General features: G+C 40.6%; 1 protein-coding gene across 6 annotated transcripts in view; it reads right to left on the bottom strand.

The window, feature by feature from the left end:
- The window catches only part of SSFA2 (sperm specific antigen 2), a 59,289-nt gene extending 39,340 nt beyond the window's left edge, over positions 1-19,949 (bottom strand). For 3 of the 6 annotated variants that reach the window (XR_003093866.1, XR_003093867.1, XM_006022851.3), the window contains exons 1-9: positions 19,936-19,949; positions 19,531-19,576; positions 12,661-12,710; positions 11,679-11,735; positions 7,851-7,887; positions 6,708-6,818; positions 6,278-6,376; positions 5,531-5,739; positions 4,282-4,982 (exon numbers count right to left, since the gene is read on the bottom strand). Coding sequence is in view for 4 of the 6 variants with exons in the window: in XM_006022851.3 (XP_006022913.1) it covers positions 4,282-4,982; positions 5,531-5,739; positions 6,278-6,376; positions 6,708-6,818; positions 7,851-7,887; positions 11,679-11,735; positions 12,661-12,670 (1,224 nt within the window). In the remaining 2 variants the exon portion in view is untranslated. Of the gene's footprint in view, positions 1-4,281; positions 4,983-5,530; positions 5,740-6,277; positions 6,377-6,707; positions 6,819-7,556; positions 7,654-7,850; positions 7,888-11,678; positions 11,736-12,660; positions 12,711-19,530; positions 19,577-19,730; positions 19,777-19,935 lie in introns of those variants that run through there. The other 3 variants (XM_014519561.1, XM_014519560.2, XM_025203227.1) reach the window with 3 other exon arrangements.
- Between the last annotated feature and the right edge of the window lie 6 nt (positions 19,950-19,955).

The following is a 19,955-nucleotide window of genomic DNA, read 5'->3' as shown; positions in this document are numbered from 1 at the left end:
ATACGCTGAATAAAATAAACACTTTCCTGCTAGCCTGTTGCAAACAATATAAAATCTAAAGGTTGCTTAGCATCTTCAACTCCTAGCTTGTCTACATTACAAGCCCTCTGTCAACAGACAGCCACCACCATAGGGAAACTGCCAAGCCTGGCCAGGGCTTTGCCACTCCACTGATGCACCTGTGCCAGCAGACCATGCAATTCAACCCAAGAAACACCACTGCTAACGGGGGTGGAGCTGCTGGCAGAAAGAAGGGATTCTGCCACCACAAAAGAGCTGCGAGCGTGGATGCACCCCAGTTCTACTGGCAAACCTTTGTAGCACAGACCAGGCTCTGCACTATAACTCCAATTACAAAAGACAAAGAGAAAGCAGCACAGAAACAGGCACCCTTTCAAAAATCATTAAACTCAGAGAGCTCAGGATTAGCCATCAGGTATCATCAGTAATTTAACAGGGAAAGATCCTGCACTACCATCTTCTAAAAGGAGCAGCTCCTAAACGAGCTGTCTTTTTTGTCTAGAATATAGGGGTGCACTAGAGAGATTTTGGGGGCTAATACCGATAGCTGATTTTTAAGGAGGCAAATCAGCCAATACCGATCTGATTTCTGATATAGCTGCACGCAGCTGGTAAGTCTGTTGTGGTGCGGGTGGGAAATCAATGCCACCCATGGTAAGGGAGGGAGGGAGCAGGGGCTGCAGGTGGGGTGCGGTCCTAAGCCGTGGCTTGTCAGTGGGGGCGGCTCCCGCTGCTGTGCATGCCCTGGGAGGGCCCAGCAGCAGGCATGTGCCCCTGGATCTGCACGGGAGGGCTGTAGCTGTGGGCTAGAGCTGGGGCTGCGCCAGTCTCTTCTCAGTGGGGGCTGGGCTCAGGGCAGGCGGCAGTAGTGCAGGGAGGGGGCTGCAGCCACCCCAAATTTCACCATGCCCTCCCAGGGTGCGCACAGTGGTGAAACCTGCCCACCCCACTGCCATGGCTGTCCCATGCTCTGCTACACCCCGGCTGGACAGCACCTGCCTCAGCCCCTGCCCCCTCACCATGGGGGGCCTTGATCTCTCCCCCCCCTCCCCACCATGCCCCTTCCCTCCTCCTTCCACAACACCGGACTTGCCAGCTGCACACAGCTCTCCAAGCTGCCAGGCTATGCCCCTTGCTGGTTGCGTGCACATATGGGCATTTATTGGCCAAATTATCAGCCGCATCAGGACTAATTCCAGTACAGCCAATATTCTTCATGTTGGTACTGATCTGATGATCGGACCAACGTACCTGTGCACCTCTACTAGAATCATATCAGGTTTTTCTTTAAGCAATCCCTTGGGCTCAGCAATCCTTTTAAACTTTCAAAATATTATGGAAGAGAATGTCTAGAAAGATGGATATTTCAGTAACACATCTAAGCAGTGACCCTGTTTATTAAGTCACGTACTTCTCATTTTCTTTTGCTTTGTATCCACTGATTGCTTGTCATCACATGCCTAAGTTCTTTGAGAATGGGACTGTCCTTTTTATTTACATGTTTATACAGTAAGTACATAGTTCATGCAGCACAGAGAAGCACAAACTTATACCGGGGGCAACTAGCAAGGTACATATTCCAACGAAAGGCTGCCTTTAGCGAGATCTGCTGTAAGCCAGGGTATGCCCTCTGCACATTTTCAAGTGGAGAACTGAACTATACATACAGGCATGTGCATGGATTAATGATTTGCCACAAAGGTGGACATGGCACTCACCATTTTGCTTCTTAAATCTTCTATAGTTTAACAAAGTGGTTAATAAAGAACCACGATGGGCCACATGTTGTGCGCCTCTGTCCTAGTCCTCTATCAAAAGGGAAAAAAAAGACCTGCTTGGTACAGTTCTTGCTACACTGCAAAATACAGCTACATTTATAGCCAAGTACATGGCAGAGCTATAAATAGTTTTTTTCTCTAACTAAAATTACTTTACCTTAAAAGAAAGAGTAAACAATATAAAGTCATTTTTACAGGCCTTTTGGCTGGACTGGTCTTCCAGGAAAGATGCCTTAATTTTCTTCCCTTCTGTTTTTGATGGCTAGGATCTCAACCTCTCAACTGCCAATCCCCTTCTCTTCTAAATATCTTCCACCTCTTGACCTTGGCTTAGATACAGGATCAGTCGTATTTGCAATCCAACAACACTAACTCACAATAGCAATCATTACCCCTCCCCACTTCCTTAGCCAATATTAATGTTAGAGGGAAACTTCAGTGAATCTAATTGGCTAACTTAAGAGAGAGGGTGTTTGAGGGAAATCCTGTTCTGACTCAGTCCCACACTAGCTATCTTTACAGTGACAGACTTCCTAATGGAGCTCAATCCTCCAAGGCGTTGGTAAGCATAGGGATAGCTTCCTTGATATATTTCTCATCGTTCTTATTTGTATGAATACATTCCAAACCAAACCAGGAAGGGGGTAGGAGGAGTTATTTTCATTCCTTTTTATACCATTTATTGTTCATTAAAATGTTATTTAAAACATGCAAAAATAAAATTAAGCTACCGGGTATTGTTCTAATTTTATTAAGCAAAACTGAATCCCTCTCTCTTGGGAATTAGAAAACAGTTGAAAAGTATACATTATATTGTATAAACAAAATTCAACACAATTCGATCCTACATTATACTTCACCTTGCCAAAACAGCTGTGTTTATTCACCAGCATCATCAACTATGTCAACCAGTACTATACAAACTCAGTCCATTTGGCTTGCAAAGATTCAACAACCATTTGTACAATTTTTGTTCAAAGTGCTACCTCGAAGTACAACTCACCCCAGAGGAAAATTGAGTAGAAGCCACTTAATTTTATATAAATTTTAATCTAATACCTTATATAAGGTCAAGACTTCGAGGAAAACTTATTTTCTTCTCAGATTCGAGAACTTGAACTGTTTACTATGCGTTTGTAACAATACTAAAAAATGGCTAACTTCTTTACTTGAGTTACAAAACCTTCATTTGTGTCCATGGCTAACACTGCACTAGACATAGTATTTGTCAAGTTCTGCATGAACAAAAGGTATTATACAATCCTTGTAATCTCCAGGGACCCTCATAAATATTACATTTTTCATCCAGTAGGCTTTTTAAAATTCAAACTTATAGCTTTTAAAATCTAAAGTTTTTCCATGATCACATACCAGTTTTAGATTAATTAAAAGATAGAGGTTAATATGTTGGACGCTGTCGATTTAAAAACACTTCCACAAAAAACTGTTTACGCAAATCATGCTCCATTAGACACCGTTACAATCCCAAAGGGGAGTTTTGGGATTGTAAGGTTTCTGTGTAGCCATTTTTGTGTCGCATTTCTGTCTTGCTAGATTAAAAACTGAGATGTTTTCCTTCAAGCCATAGTCCTTCAAGGAATAGTCCTTCAGGACAGAGACCACTACAGAGATGGGCAAACGTAACAGTAAACAGGGTCTGAGAGAATTTGGGTCTAGGCCACTGCTGAAGGCATGGCCCTTGGGCTGTACTCAATATTTTAAGCATAGTCAACAACTACAACATTTTAATTCACATTTAGACATACTTTGATGAAAACACCGTACAGATTTCTTAATCAAAACCAAAAGCTTCCAGATGGGAACATTTTCATGTATAGGACTCCAATCTTGCACTCTCAAAAAGACCCTGACTCTGTGTGTCCATATTTCCTCAAGCAAAGAAAGTTTATTTTACAAAGTTGGATTTGTTTCTAGACCACATTAAATAAAGAGCCACCAAGAGGCAATCTTTTTTTTTTTTTTTTTTTTTTGAAGACTCTGAAGCTGGAGAATTTATTCTGGGGACATGCCTGGTATATGAAGACATGATCCAGAAAAGTATACAATACATGAAAAAATGAGACATCCTGGATCTATGATCAAAGAAGGCTATTTAGCCATGCATCTCATGAAATGAGCATGACAGCTCATGCATCTCTCATTCAGTTTGTCTATAAAGATACACTGCTACCCTGCCTTTATCTTGGATCTAATTATGATAGAAAGAAATTTCTCAGTAACTGCAGTGAAATTAAATGAAGAAGTACAAAATGTATGCTGCTTATCCAGAAAAAAAGAAGCACTTCCACAGCAAGATGCAATAGAAAAGTCTCCAAAGAAAGAGGCCTCATCACCTTAAGAATTTTTAAAAAGTGTTGCCAAAGAAATCTTTGTGGAATATACTGGAGAGAATGCTCTTGCAATAACAAACAGTGTGCAATATGAATTACAATGCAAAATGAAGTAATTTCTGTCCACCTACCTCTTCCATCTCAAAGGAATCCTTCTGCTGCAGCATTAGATTTGTTATGGATGGATTTGCTATAAGAAGACCACAGGGTTCTTTACCAGGCTTCAGTTTAGGCATATTCTGCAGTTCAATATTGCTTTCTAGCTCACTACTAGTAGAATCGCTACTGAAATTGGATGAGTCCGCAATACCAGATTCTTCAGATAGTCTGTTCTGATGACTCGGCAATTCATTATTTTTTGTATCTGCATGAGATCCAGTCTCATCTTGCTTACCACCAACTCCAGCAGGAAGGTTTGCAGCATGAAGTTTGTCTGTAATAATGAACTGATTATTAGACATTTCCTCCTTTACCGTAGCCAAAAAAGATGGAGAATCTTTCTTTCTAAAGTGTTTTGGTAATTTTGATTCATTTTTAAAGTCATATTCCTCAGTCTCTTGGGCAGTTGGGCTTTTTCCTTTTTCAACGGGAGATGAAATTGTGCTACTTTCCCCTGCCTGTTGGGCCCCACAAAGATTAAGTTTTGATAAAGTTTTCATCAAACGATTTGCAGTGTTGCTGCGGTTTAAAGGGGGTGGGCTAGATGCCTCCTTGTTGGAAGAAACCGAATTCATGGTGCCAATTTTCTGCAAAGGAGTTCCAGACACTTGGGAATACAACGAAGAAAATGCATTTGCCACTGTAGTAAGTACTTCAATCTGACGAAAACGACCTGCATAAGAACAAAGCACAAGGTAAAATTTAAGAGTAGAATTGATAGCTTTGTTCTAACAATTTTAAAGCCAAGCTAAAATTACTGGAGTGAGATTTGTGAATGTGCTCATGCTGACCCAATTCTACACCCATTGAAGTCAATTGCAATACTCCCATTGACTGGGAGCACAGCTAGGTCAATGCTAAGCACTTCTGAAAATGATTTGTTTTCATGTTTTGACATTACAATGAAAGGGAATTTAGAACAGACTCACAAAAGGAGCAATACACCAAACAGAAGGCAAAAGATTATGACAAAAATCTTTTGATCCTTTTCTTTGCTTTCCCCATAAGAAAAAATAAAACAAAACACAAAACTTGTACAATACCTATAATCAACTCTTTGTATAGTTAAAAATAAACTAAAATTATATTACTGATTTTGAATGGAAAGACAGCTACCCTTTAGACTGAAAAGCTTTCCAGAATACTAGACTACACATTGACTGCTGACGTTATTTGCCATTTTAAAAGCTTAACTTAACCTTTACTTTAAATCACACTTACTTGTTAAAGCAAAATTTGGATTTTCCACTTCCATACGCTGCATCTGGGCATTCAAAAACACTTTGATATCTATTCCTCTGGCAAATGATGATGAATTAAAAAATCTTGGTGGAATTTTAGAAGCAATGTCTGGTTCATCTCTTCCAAATCCAAGATTATAGAGCACTTCTTCAGGGTCTTCCTCATAAAGCTCCAGTAATTCAGAAACACTAGACAAATGAAAAGATGGATTTAGGTTTTCTCCACCACCCGTTACATCTCTCTCAAGAGTACAATCCGTTCAGTGTAGTTGCTAATTCAGACCACCAGCCTGTGATTCACTGAAGTTTTGCCTTCGGCTGTTCGGTGTACTTTAAGTAAATGGGCCCAGTTTATAAATTTTGGAGGGATTAGCATTTGGGATTTTGGTTAAAACCATCAGAGAAATTTTAAAAAGCTGAAGTTCAGATACAAACTTGTTATTTGTAAAACCTAACCCACACCCTCCTCGAGATCTTTCAAATGAAATCTTTCTAAAAAAATTTAGACATTTCCAAAATGTGGGGCTCTTTTAAGTATTTTTAAAAGCCACAATTAAAGGTTTTTCAAACGACCAGAAGTAAATATCCCCCCTTCTTAGCTAAGCACAAAAATGCATATAAATCAAGCCAAATCTATTTAGCTTAGGAACACAAGCATCTCTTGCCATAAAGAGAATGCAAAAGTTCACGGAAATGTGCCACACCTTCCAAAACACTTCTCTTTTACCTTGAAACAGTTGCACTGCTTTTTCCTGACCCAGTGGAGTTCATACTTCTTCCTTTCTGGCGGAACTGCAGTCTCTTCTCCTTGGCCAACATACCGTTGCTGTCAATGCAAGTGGACAATACCACTCTGATAAACTGTTTCTTTCAAACCATTCAATTCTCAGTCTTTAAGGAAAGCTAAACCTCCAATCTGGTAGATTTCTCTTTTCCTGCTCTGCATTACCTGGTTTACATTAGCCGTATTTTATTTTACAAATGTAGTAATAAATCCTTGCACTCCAGACACAAAGTTATTGACTGAGAAAAGTAAGGCACATGACAGCTCAGAAAACAAAGCTCTGATCTCCCTCTCAACAGTCCTACTTTCTTCTTTTCTCAGACCCTCGTTCAAACACAGCAGCCCACTCATAACTGTTAACAGTGCTCCTTACCCCAAGCAGGTTTGTATTCCCTGCTTCCCTGAAAGGACCACCTCTTCATACTGGAATTGTTCTGGGCTTCGCCCCTCTTTCACCTCACTTCTGATACTGAGATTTTCACCCCTGGAAATGCAGGGGTTAGGCATTGTGAGCCAAAAGGAACAACATCAAACAGGACAAACCTCCATGATAAGTCTTGGAAGTGGAGACAGCTTCCAGATTGGGGGAAAATGGGGTTGGCTATAACCAGGATGTCCAACCCAAAATGAGCTTTAGCCTATGAAAACTTGTGCTAAATATAGATATCTACTTACGCTAGTCTATAAGGCAAAAATCTACCCTGCCCTTTACTTAAACCACATCTCTCTTTTCCTCCCTAGTCCTACACTGTCACTACCCTGCAATCCTAGCAGCTACTGCAACATTTACCCAGTACCCTAAATGAATCCCTGTATTCTGCATGTGATATCATTTTCCTTCTTCAGGTGTGATAGATGGAGACATGGGTATTTAACTCTAGACTTGGGGACTTTTATTTGTATGCAATCTGATGTACAAGGGGAAGGAAGAAGAGTCACCTGGAAGACAAAGGAACTCAGAGTTCCTGGGTCCATTAATAAAAGGGCTCTTATTGCATCTAACAGGGATAGAGTAAGAAGATGACTTGTTTCATTATATGTTGCATTTCTGACTACATTTATTAGAGCTTCTCTTTGGGGTTTGAATGCAAGGTCATTACTCAGAAGCCTTCTTCAGCACAGTCCTTCCTGTTCCCAAATGGGATTTTTCTCACCTAGATTTTTTCTCAAAGATTGAAAATCACAGGAAATTTCCTCCCTAACAGCAAACAGAAAAGGGTACCTGAATTGAAGGTGTAAATTATGACAGTTAAATATTTTCAGGGAGTTGCTGTGTCTCAAGATGTCTCTCTGTTACTAGAAAATCTGGATCAAATGTGCTGAAAGTAAAGGGATCTATTTATAGTTTAGTTGGTTTAAAACTCATCCTGCTTTTGTAATATTGGTGACATCTGTTTTAAAGGAGTAAACATTTGTGCATGGAATGAGTGTAGTAATATTAAGAGACTATCTAGTTTAACTCTATCACATAGCCCACCTCATTTATTTGAAGCCAAACAAAAAATAAAATATTTACCACGTTTCCATTTGAGCATCACTTTGTAGATGATTAGCTGTGGAAAAATAAAAGAATATGTTGTACATAGAGCTCTTTGGTATTGCACTACTCATAGTTGATAAGAAAATGGCAGCCACTCACGCAAACAAACACAGGTTCCTAGATAACACTCTGCCTGACAGATTCCATGCTTTACATATAAATGTGTACACATAGAGATCACGCACTTTTGTAACAATTAGTGCTGGCTGTTCCCATGGTCTGTTTTAAAACTAAAATTTCTATTTTATCCAACTTGTGTGTTTCAGAGAATCACACACAGACACGTATACAAAGTCAATACAAGCTACAATTAAACATACAAGTTTGAAATGCTGTGTGCAAAGTTATTATTAAGTAATCCATATATGGATAAAAGACATACATGAGTGTTTTGGTTTTCTTTTTAGAAAAGTCATTATGTCTGTGGCTCAGGGAAATGGGTAAGGAATCCTGTGGTTAACGAGTAGAATTGGTCTATTCAGACAAATGCATAGAGACTGTTCAGGGTTAAGACTAGTTCTGATTCTTTAATTCAATAAGATTTACTCACACCTTGCAACAGGAACATAAAGCCCTGCTTCTTTGAACATTTCCAAGCTCTAAACAAAGGTTGTACACAAATTAGGACATAAAAGATACCAAGTCATACATCTTGTCAGTATTAGGACACATTTGTTTCCAGTCTGATTTGATTCAGGAAAGGGAATATGGGTCACTTTGTGTAAAAATCTAGGGTTCGCATCTTGTACGTATAGTAGCCAGCTCAACAGACATTTTCTGAAGTGGTAACATTTTTCTTCAAGAAACATCTCTGTCCTGTCAACCAACTGCTGCAAGTCTTTTTTTAAGATCTAACCCCCAAAGAAACTACTCGACATCAACAAATTTGTCACAGGATATAGGCAAGAAATGTACATTAACAGCCTTGAGAATCAGCCACCTAATGGCCAAAAGTCTGTGAAACAGCAGAAAAAATATTCTGGTATAAAAATCCAGCATCTAAACTGGTTGTGCCATGTAAGCCAGTATCACAGAACTGTGAGATGCAACAGAAAAACTATTAAGGGCTCAAACCTGCTTTCTTTACATAGACATGACTGTTTTGAAAAGGGAGATTTGCCTTTGTAAGACTTGCCTGCTGTATTTTCTTTTTTTTTTTTTTTTTTTAATCTTTCATGCAATATAGGACCAAACCCCACTCCCTAAGCCAAACACATACAAATAGGCATGTTGCTGCATAGTTCCAGAAGCTAGCAAGGAAGTTTTTACCCATGACTTGTAGATCTTCTCTATGGTTTACCACTGGTGCTGAGTGTTCCTGGATTTTGTACAGTTCCTCTTCATACAGAACCCCAAGTGAATGCAATTTTGTATTTGGGTCCATGCAACAACAGATTGGCTGTGGCTATAGTTTTATCATTCTCAAAACAAGCCTCCATACAAGATCAGGACAGCCACCACAGCACAGATGGGTGATACTTTGAAGAGAACAAAATGTTGCACCCTGCCATCCCTACATATAACTGAACCATCTTGGCTACCAATGGCCCCTTTCACTTCTGCAGCAAGGGCTGCAAAGAGGCTTTCAGAGCGGACCAAAAGGGGAAAAGTGCAAGGAAAAAAAATATTTTTCAAAACAATATTTTGATATTGGAATATTTTCAGTCAATTTTGGCAGCTTTGAACTTTCCCCTCAATTCCGTTCAGAGCTTGGATTGGTACCAAAAGCAAAAAAGGGAAACACTTTGTATTGCGGGAAGCCTAACAAATGAAAAACTTGTTAATAATAAAATTTTTAATCCTATTTACTCTAATTCAATAAGTGATGTTGATGGAGAAGCCAATCAAAGTAAATGTCAAGTCAGCTTCCTTCCTCATGATTTTGGAGTACTTTAAAAAGAAAAGGTGGAATGATTTCCTTTTCAAGGGCCCAGTCTTGATATTCTGAGGTCGCACGGTCTTCAAGCAAGAGTAGGGGCAGGCCATATACCAAATGGTAAATCTGTTTTGGGATTTTTTTCCCTAAAAATTTAAAGGGATCATAGGAATCATAAAACGTAGGGCTGGAAGGGATCTCATGAGGTCATCTAGTCCAGCCCCCTGCTTGAGGCAAGATCATCCTTGACTAAAAAGCCACCCACTAGTGTGCAGCTAACCTGCTCTTGAAAACTAAGGATGGAAAGTCTACAACTTCCTTAGGCAGCCTGTTCCAATGCTTAACCAGCCGCAAGGTCAGACAGTTCTTAATCTCCAACCTGAATTTCCTCTGCTGCAGTTTGAGCATTGCTCCCAGTCCTGTCCCCCATAGCCACAGAGAAAAAGCTATCTTAGTGCCCTTTGCAAAAATATTTCAAAGCTGCAAGGTTTTGTCTGTTTAAACTTGAACACATATTTGGACCCCAGGCAAATGAAATCTTTATACATCTTTTCCTGAAGATAAGAATGGCACAGATATACAAGGTGCTGATCGGTATCTGCAACGCATGAAACATCCAGTTTGCAGCTCTCAGGATTAACCCTTAAAGGCAATCGGGTACAAAGCAACAAATCCTTCTCCCCATTGGTTCTTGACTAAGAAAAAAAGATGTAGGCCACTAAAAGGCAGGACTGATCATAAGGTTAAAGAAAAGTCTGTTCTCTGAAATCGCATCCCCTTCTGCTTCAATGCCCCCCTTGTTAATGGCGTGCTAAATTTAGACTAGACTAAATGCAAATTAACTACCCCACCTTTAGAAGGTCCAACTAGCTATAAAGTTATTGCTTGAAAATGTGTAATAACTTAATAGCTGGTTTCTATTCAGCTTTAAAGTTTGCACATATAGGCAGTCTGGGAGATGCAACACAACATATGTGGCCTCCAAGCCACAGGGATGTAGGGAACTAACTCCATGAACCCCAAACAGCTGCAGGACTCTTGGTACTGGCTACACAACCCCATGGCTGGGAGCCCCCCAACCCCGAGCAAAAGGGGGTCTCAGCCATGGGAGCCTGCTTCTTGTCAATGTAGGGGGAGCCCAAGATGGGGCACAGTAAGAGGCACAACTGCATGGATCACACATTAGATGCGATCATGCCTACACCTGCGTGTGCAAAGGGGGGCCCAAAGGCACAAAAAAAGAAACCAGGTGGAGAGAGCAGAAGGTGGTGGCAGCAGAAAGAAGCAAAAGGACTACAGAACCAACAGCAACAGTCAAAATTGGTGTCAGAATAAAGAGAGACTGTTCGAACAATTTGTCACATCTCAGTATTGGGAGCTGTTTTATTTTTATATACTTATCTACCTGTTGTCTCCTGATTTAGTTTTTCCTTCCATCTCTCAGTCCCTCTTTATTACTCTAAATTATTACAAGTTGAGCACTTAACACTCTATTTGGCCCTCAAAAACATGCAAGAGCTTGTCCCACTGATTTCAAAGGAAGTGAGGCACGCATGCCCAACTGCCAAATCTGGCCTAAGGAGAGGAAGCACAAGTAGTAGGGGGGGAAAAAAATTCTCCTCACTGCCTGCACTCCTTTTCCAAATTCTTTGGACTGTATTACTGCAGTTGGCATGGAAGCATATGAGAAAGGAACAGTATGCTGCTTCCTTTGGCATATAAACTTCTTTCAGGGCTGGCCTGGAGATAAGTCAGAACCATTTGGTCAAAAACAAAGTTTCAAAATAGATATAAATTTGCAGAATTCCAACACAGTTTTCTAGCCAGCTCTGACCAGATGGGAAACCACAGGATTGACACAACAACATCACACTACTAAATGTTACATTTTATTTCTGCTATGAGCCATAGAATCCTGCTATACCCACCTTCAGCTCCCAGGGATAAGTCATCTTCAAAACTTCCTCCATTTCTCATCAGCATGCCTGAAAATGTACATTTGGCAGTTCAACACCTAAAGTGCTATAATATTTTCTTCCCCTCAAAAATCTCATTCAGTACTTTTGTTTAGTTAAAACATTTGCAGTGAAATGCAGTAGTATGATAAGAAAAATATGTTTCCAGACTACTTCAGTACTTGCAATCTAAAAATCCACTGAAGGCTTCTACTTGAAGTTACTATTCAAATCACAGAAAGATTATCTTAAAAGAAGTAAGAGTAAGAGGTGGCTATAAAATACCTCCAGTTTCCAGCTCCACAACATTTCTGCAAACTAATTAAATGCAGACTACCAGTCCCAAGCTATTACATCCAACAGCTACCCTGCATCTGATATTAAGTCAGACTTCAGACCTCTTACCAGGCTTTGAAAAGGAGACCTGGATCAGGCATTCCCTCTCTTCCCCTCTGTGTAAAAGCAGGGAACTCAAACTAAAGCTCCAGACACTCGAAGTGCGATTTCTATGCTCTGCCACTACCTGCAAAATTTTTGTACTTTGAACCTTAGAATTCTGCCCTGCTCATATAGTAAGTTTTTCAGGTGTGGCAACTTCAGTTAGTACAAGCAGAGAAAGAATGTACCCAAAGCCAACTTCATTTTAGAAGTATGTTAAAAAGCTCTTTTTTTTTTTTTTTTGCAAAGTTTGCCTCAAATAAGGTGAAATATTAGATTAGTCATTTTAACGATTTTTTTAACTGTTTAAAAACATATTTATTCCCTCCTACCCCCCCCACCAATTCTTTGGGTACAACTGCACAGGAACAGAAAACTCTGGTAAACACTAACAGAGCTACTGTAGTTGCACTTCAAAAACAGTGTAAGTGTTCAAATTAATATACAAAGAAGCCAAAAGTTAACAATAAAAGCAAATTTCCTGGATATGGAGTTGTTGTTTTTTTTTTTTTCTTACCCTTCAACATAGGATTGCTTTGCTCATCCAGGGAGGCTCCCAATGGTGTTCTGAAACCACAGAGAGATTAATGCTAGTTTAATATTCTGCTTTTTCATGTCCTTCCTTAAAGTATATGACAAGTTCATGATAGCAGCACTTATTCCTCCCTCTATCCCCAGAAAGCACAAACACAGGAACTGAAAATAACTTGCTAAATAATCTCCAGCCCTATAAACAAACAATTTTATGGGGAAAAAAAGCAGGCCCATAAAAGTGACAGCAATCAGACCTATGAACTCCAAGCCAGGAATCACAAACAAAGCACAAATAAGCCAGGCTGTCAATAAAATGATGGTTCATCATAACATCTATATAACTGCTAAGAACAACGCAGCACAAGAGAATTTTTGCATCGGAATTCATCTGAAACTCATTTACTCAAAAAATGATGGCGTTTTTCCTGTGCTAAATTCCTAGAGCCAGGTATCTAAACTTTGGAGAGAAAGAATTAAAAGCCACACACATTTAAAATCAGAAATAAGATAAGAATCTTGACAGCTATTTTAAGTCTTAGTCATGTGCCAGATAATATTTTTACAAGTTCTTTACATTAAGTTCTTAATTTAATGACATCTGTAATCATTATTTCTAAAAAGATAGGAGAGGATTCTGCAAAGGCTTGATTCTGATGTCATTGAAATCTACAACAAAAATCTCACCATCAAGAGGGACTGATATTAATGTTACTTATTCAATGAACAAGTGCTTTAAATTATCCAATATGAATACATGGTGTCCACTAATATGGATACCATGATGGTTAACAACCCCCCCTCCCCCCAATGTAATAAACCCAGAACACAATTTGAATCCAGATACAATATGAATCTGAAAAAACAACATGATTAATACAGGGCAAATCCAATCATTTCTTTATTTATATTATGCATAGTTTATGCATATAAAAACATAAAAGTTGCAAAAAAAATTTCATAAATAAGCAAACAATTATGGAATGGCATATTATTTGTTCTAAAGCCAAATTCCATAATGAAAATTATGTATTGGTTATATAACAAAACTTTTATTTTACAATGCAAACTGTTTCTCTGAAGCATTTACACACTGCCCTTTGATAAAGAACAAGCTTCAAACTTCTGACAATGCCCTTTAAAAAAAGGGAGGTGGGAAATCTTGTTACAGCGAGATGCCAATTAAAACAATATTGTTCGAATACAGGATTGAGCGCCAGGTGGCAAAACAAACCTGGAGAAACTCGCATCTCCAGGGATTGCATGCCACTTTTATGCCCTTAAATAAAGCAAGTAGGGTATTTTACTAAACCTGTTGAAGCTACAGCAAGTGTTATGTTCTGAATTAACAACTGTGCCTTTTATTCCCTGGCTTTAATAGCTATATTTCTGTTCTTCTCCTTTTCTTTCCCTGATGGCCACTTCAGTATGTCTTATTTTTTAGTGACACAAAGCTGCTGGCAGTAACTTTCACAGACAAAGCCAGTGGTGCATGCATTGGTTGGCAGAGAATGGTAAAAGCAAGCAGAGAAGCTGGCATTCTCTCTCAAAAACTAAGCCTGTCACCTCTGCAGCCTGTTAACAGCTACCAGAAAAGAAGCTCTTGCAAGCCAACTGTTTGCTTTCCTGCTCGCATTTCTACACAGCCACAGCCGCTTTCTATCCTGTTTTACCAAAAAAAAAAAAAAAAAAAATCAGTTAAATTGAGAAAGAGCATGAGTTGAAATAAGAAGCAGTTATCTGTGCAAGAAGCCCTTTACATGATTGCACTCAACATTTCTTAAAGAGCATTTTCAGCAGCACATAAGTTGGGCTGGGTTTGATTCAAAGTGCCTTACACTACACTTAACACAAAGTGCAAATTTGGGGGGCACTTTCAGTACATTCTCATGCCCAAGAGCAAGGCCAGGAGTGTTATCGCACAACATGAAGGAGCTGCCTCCTATTACAACCCTAAGTGAAATGTCATGCGAGCAAAGCAGGTATAAAATAGGACAGGGCGGAACGTGAATTTCACTGAAACCAGAAACAAACCAGAATAGAGAATATATAAAGTGTAGTGCAGTGAAATGCAATACTACCTTAAAGGACAATTTTCTTGCCATTTTCCAGTTGGTCTAATAAAAGGTATCATTTTGGAACCAAGAGTTCTAGCTTTTTGTATATCTTTTTGTCTCAGACCAACATGGCTATCAAGTACACCCCTGAAACATGGAAGATGCTGAATGTTAACCATTTTGGATTTTAAACTTCATTGCAGAGCAACGAGGAAGTTTGGTTTTTTTTTTACCTCCCAGCCTGCCATCTGACACCTTCAGGGAAGGAATTCTACCTGATCAGCACATCAAAGAGCTACTCAACACAGCTCACAAAAGACACTCTCATGGACCCCCAGGGACAGCCATCCATCTTCAGCTCCCTCTGTGCAAAAATGAAGTTTATTTCCTACCTATGGGGACTGTTTACCATCTTGTACCGTCAACACTTTTCCCAGAGCCTGATGAAGGGACTTTGATCCCAAAAGCTTGCAGAAAAGGACAATTTTCTTGCCATTTTCCAGTTGGTCTAATAAAAGGTATCATTTTGGAACCAAGAGTTCTAGTTTTTTGTATGTCTTTTTGTCTCAGACCAACACAGCTACGAAGTACACCCTTCATACTACCTTAATGGAATATGCATCTTTCTTACATAAACTGCATTGTACTAGGATCAAGGAATCAAAAATGATTTTCCAGTTTGGTACCTCAAAATAATGATAATTCATTTTTCTGCATGCCAGAGGCATGAACAGGAACAGAGAAATAGATTTACTTTATACACCATGACCCCATACTCTCACTACTAAGCAAATGTCTACCTTGCTCCCTCCACCCTACCCAAACTACCCAGTACTGTACAATCTACCATGAGTGTCATGGCCCATGAGCTGGATCAAACTCTTGAAACACCATAATCTGGCCCCTAGTGCTGCTTGTTTCACTGCACTGAACCATCCCTGCACAGTGCCTGAGACATGCACTGTTTCCAGCACTTAACCTGAACCTGATTCCAGACTGTATTGCTTACAGCACGTGCTGGAGCTGAATCCCAGGCTGCACCACCCACAGCACCCACTCAGAATCACATCCCAGACCATCTTAGGCAGGTGCCACCTATCCTGCATTAGGCATGCAGGTGGGGTGGTCCATGGGCCTTGATCCAGCCCATGAACTGCCCCCAAACTACTCATCTGACTTGTGGGGCCATAAGAGTTTGACACCCCTGATCCATATCTTGATCAAGCAAGTCAAAATTGCATGGACTTTAAGGACCGTACTCTACCCTTAGCTCTTTTCAAACTCTAGAGCAGAAGGAGCCAATCTTTTTGGCAGGTGTGCCACAAAGAATCCCCATGCTCTCCCTGAGTGCCATTCCCTTCTCCAGCCTGATTGAATGCTCTGTTTTCTGCTTTGCACTTCCTTCCCAATCTGCTGCTCTGTTTTCTGCTTCCTGACCCATCTCTGTGCTGTGCGCCACACAGAGGCAGCCCATGCCACTTGTAGCATGCATGCTACAGATGGGCCATGCTTGCTTCTCTGTTCTAATATTGGTTGCAGTAGGAAAGCATTAAGTTAGACAAGGATGTTGTACTGAGCTTTTAAAAAATCTGCTTGGCAGCTGTAATGCAATTAAGTAGTCTGTTGGTTCTGTTATTTTGAGCTCAAAATTAAAAAATAACAAACTTCTCTTTGGGGGATTTAAAGGACTCCACTCCCCCAAATTATCTGCACAAAACATTCCTAGACACTTTCCAACAAAGTAAACCATATTGTTGGCTTGGAAGACTTTTGGCCATGGCAAAAAAAAGTTCAGCCATCAGAAGCCAACCAGGAGTTCAGATGGAAGATTTCCTCTATTCTGTGTCAATGTAAAATTGGCACCCAATTGATCTGGGATGTGTATCTTTAAAAAAAAAAAAAAAACAACCCTTTGTGACCTTTTTTAATAATTTCAAAATACTGGTAAAATAAGGGAGAAACCAAGGCAGGCCTCTACATAAAAATTATGCTTCTAAAGCATGACACAGACCACCAGTCAGAGCCCTGTGTAATAACCAGATGTTGCACAGTCTTATGTGAATAAGCTCAGCGTGGTGCATGCTCACTTAACAGCAGAGGCGAGTTTAAAAACCATAAGAGGACCTTTGGTAACATAAGGGAAATTTCTCTATTCTCTGCAAAGCCAATGAGAAGCAGAGAAACTCGCTCAATACAGTTCCAAACTGCTAACACGTGTAGGTGAACATAGATGGCTACTAATGGCTTTCCTCCCAAATGGTACATTGTTGATGGTATTTTGAAAAAACAGAACCTTATAGCAGTTCATCATAAAGAAGATTGCCACAAACTATCAAAACAAACATCAACCCAAAGCAGAAACTAAGACTAGAAGATCAAATCTGATCTTACATTTAATACATTTGTAAGGATTTATACAAGCTTAGGAACAAAAAGATTGTTTTTAATATTTGTTTCCCCACTTGGAGGAAACACTTTCTTTTAACAAATAAATGTTTGTTGTTTCTAGTGTTTTTTACACACCAAAGAAGAAAGTGTTCTGCTAACTCATGAGAACAGGCCATGAAATGGACTAGAAACAGAAAGACAACTGCTTTATTTTTGTTGCCCAAACTTTGCATACTCTGGACTCTTCTATCACACAGTGAAAATATAGGAGTCAGTCAACAGGAGTTTGCCATCAGCTTCAAAGGATGGAGGCCTGAGCCCTTTAAGACTGTGTTTCCATCCTAGGGAACCACTGACATTAACAAACCACTAGAGCTTTGCAAAAGCCACAAGAACAGTCTAAATAATTTGCTGATGTCACTAAGCTCCAGGGCAGAATTGCAATGTTTAAGGCTCAAGCATATGCAACTTTACTATAAAGTTTATAAAAACTAAAGCAACAGTGGTAAGAAGTGGGCTCTGCGCATTCTAACAACAGAGGGAAAAGATTTAATCTTGCACAGAAAATACAGTCAGCCAGCACACTTACACTCCCATCATTTTTTTCATGCAAGCACCCATTAATTAACCCATGCTACCTCTATTAAATGTTAAACCCTGGTTTCCTTTACTGTGGAATGAAGGAAATAGTTAAGTGTTCACACAATGAGTCAGTAGCAAAAGCTGTTAAGAAAACCCAGGCATGTTCCCAGTGACCTGACTTAAACAGATACTATTGCTCAAGCACAAGAATGAGCACTAGGAAATTAAAAAATTCATGCAATATAGCTTTTGGAGCATTTAGTTAATAACTTTGCAAGTTGCCATATTTGATGATGTGTGTACTGCTCCTTTAGAAGTCTGTACCAAGGAGTTAACTGAGGAAAGTTAATGACAGAACTGGGGAAAGTTCCAGACAAACTCCCGCAGACACAGCGACAGGGGAGAATGATGTCGACAAAGCAGTGTCAGGAAGAATCTTTCCCCCGAATCCTAAAAAAAAGCTTCTTTTTTAGTATTAACTAGCCAAAGATCTACTTTTTAGCCACTATTTTCCAAGATTTGCTGAAGCTGGGTTAGTCCCATGCCCCCCTGAAGCCCACATAATAGAAAAGTTTAAAAGGCATCTTGTCTCTTTGGGTATTCTAGAAGAAAAAGCATCTCACAATAAGCCACAGTGTCAGCTCTGAACTTTTAGGATACAGTACAATTTCATGCCTGTTGCTTCCAGCTCCCCACACAGAAATGAATAGACTATGCAGACTGTGAAAAAGATTTTTATAACAAAGACCTCATAGCTCTGTTGAGCTATAAATCAAGCCATGCATTTGTCAATGGAGTAAGCCAAGCTCAGCTGCTTACAGGGTCAACAAATTAGAACAGCATTGCTAATCTTAGAGGTAAACTTTCATCTTTAAATGGCTGCACTTAAAATGAATGAGGTTCCCAATCTAGAAAAAGTCTTGAGATTTCATCTTTAACTATTAGAGTGCAGCTCACCTGAACTGAAATAAACACCGAGTCCTGACAAAACGCAAAGAAGAAAAATATCAGATGTAGCTCTGAAAAGCGTATGGGATTGCAAATGGAAGAAAGCAGCACATCACCTTGTTCCAAACTCAGGGGTACTATTGGGCAAGCCTAGCAGTAATGCTATCCCTACTACATCCTTAGCAAAAGGGAGTCGCTCACGCAGGGAATCCAAATCTACTGCACAGCATGTATACACTTGGGATTCAGTAAAGTCAGCCAGTCAAGTGGACAAAACTTCCGGCACAGCCAAAACACGATTACATCTGGGCGAATGGTAGCTGGTGACTCATTTGAACATCTAGTCTATTAAATGTTGATTTTTACACAAAAATAGAGGATGTGAGAGTGGATATCTTGTTTCTCTAACTCTGGAGCAGGAAGCCAGGCCAGAAGGGAGTAGGGAAGGCTTAAAAAGGAGCTACACACGGGAAAATACAGCAACTTCTGTGATCATTCTGTCTCTTTGCACTAATAAAGTTCCTTGCTCAATATTAGGGGGGGAAAAAACCTGATTCTTGACCATGACAGATGATGCATCGTATGAGAGATGTCAACACCAAGCAGAGAGAAAAAGAAGCTGGAAAGACTGAACTGGGAAGGCTCTCCCCCACGCAGCTCCTGACCCCTGCAGTAACTGGACGCTATCCCGTAGGTGCACCTGACAGCACGGGTCATTCCTCCTGCCGTCCCCTAATAAAACCAGGAGGGACGTGAGCCCCGAAGAGGTGGCCGCAACACCCCCCTTTCTCCTCGCCATGTGCTGCAGGGGCCCGATCCTTGGACTCGCAGGGGACCGCTGGGGCCTGCAGCCGATGCAGACGGCGGGCAGAAGTACTCACCGACAGTCCTTAAGCCATATTGCGATCTTCTCGTTGGGGACGCTGCCTTGAGGAGCACAGGTGGGAAGGAGGGAGAGAAGCAAGACAGCTTGAGCAGCTACTCTCTGGGCGTTGCCAGTGCCTCCCCCTCCCACCCCAGGTGCCTGGATCTTGGCTCCTGGGGCCTGCAGCCGATGCAGACGGCGGGCAGAAGTACTCACCGACAGTCCTTAAGCCATATTGCGATCTTCTCGTTGGGGACGCTGCCTTGAGGAGCACAGGTGGGAAGGAGGGAGAGAAGCAAGACAGCTTGAGCAGCTACTCTCTGGGCGTTGCCAGTGCCTCCCCCTCCCACCCCAGGTGCCTGGATCTTGGCTCCGGCACCCAGCCCCAGCCCCAGCCCCGGGCCCCATCTGCGGGACAGACCTGCTTCGGCAGCCGGGGGC

The sequence above is a fragment of the Alligator sinensis genome, unplaced genomic scaffold, assembly GCF_000455745.1.
Source record: "Alligator sinensis unplaced genomic scaffold, ASM45574v1 scaffold269_1, whole genome shotgun sequence".
In the NCBI taxonomy this organism is placed as follows: domain Eukaryota; kingdom Metazoa; phylum Chordata; order Crocodylia; family Alligatoridae; genus Alligator; species Alligator sinensis.
The sequence above is the reverse complement of the archived record's forward strand: the minus strand, read 5'-3'. Positions and strand labels throughout refer to the sequence as shown.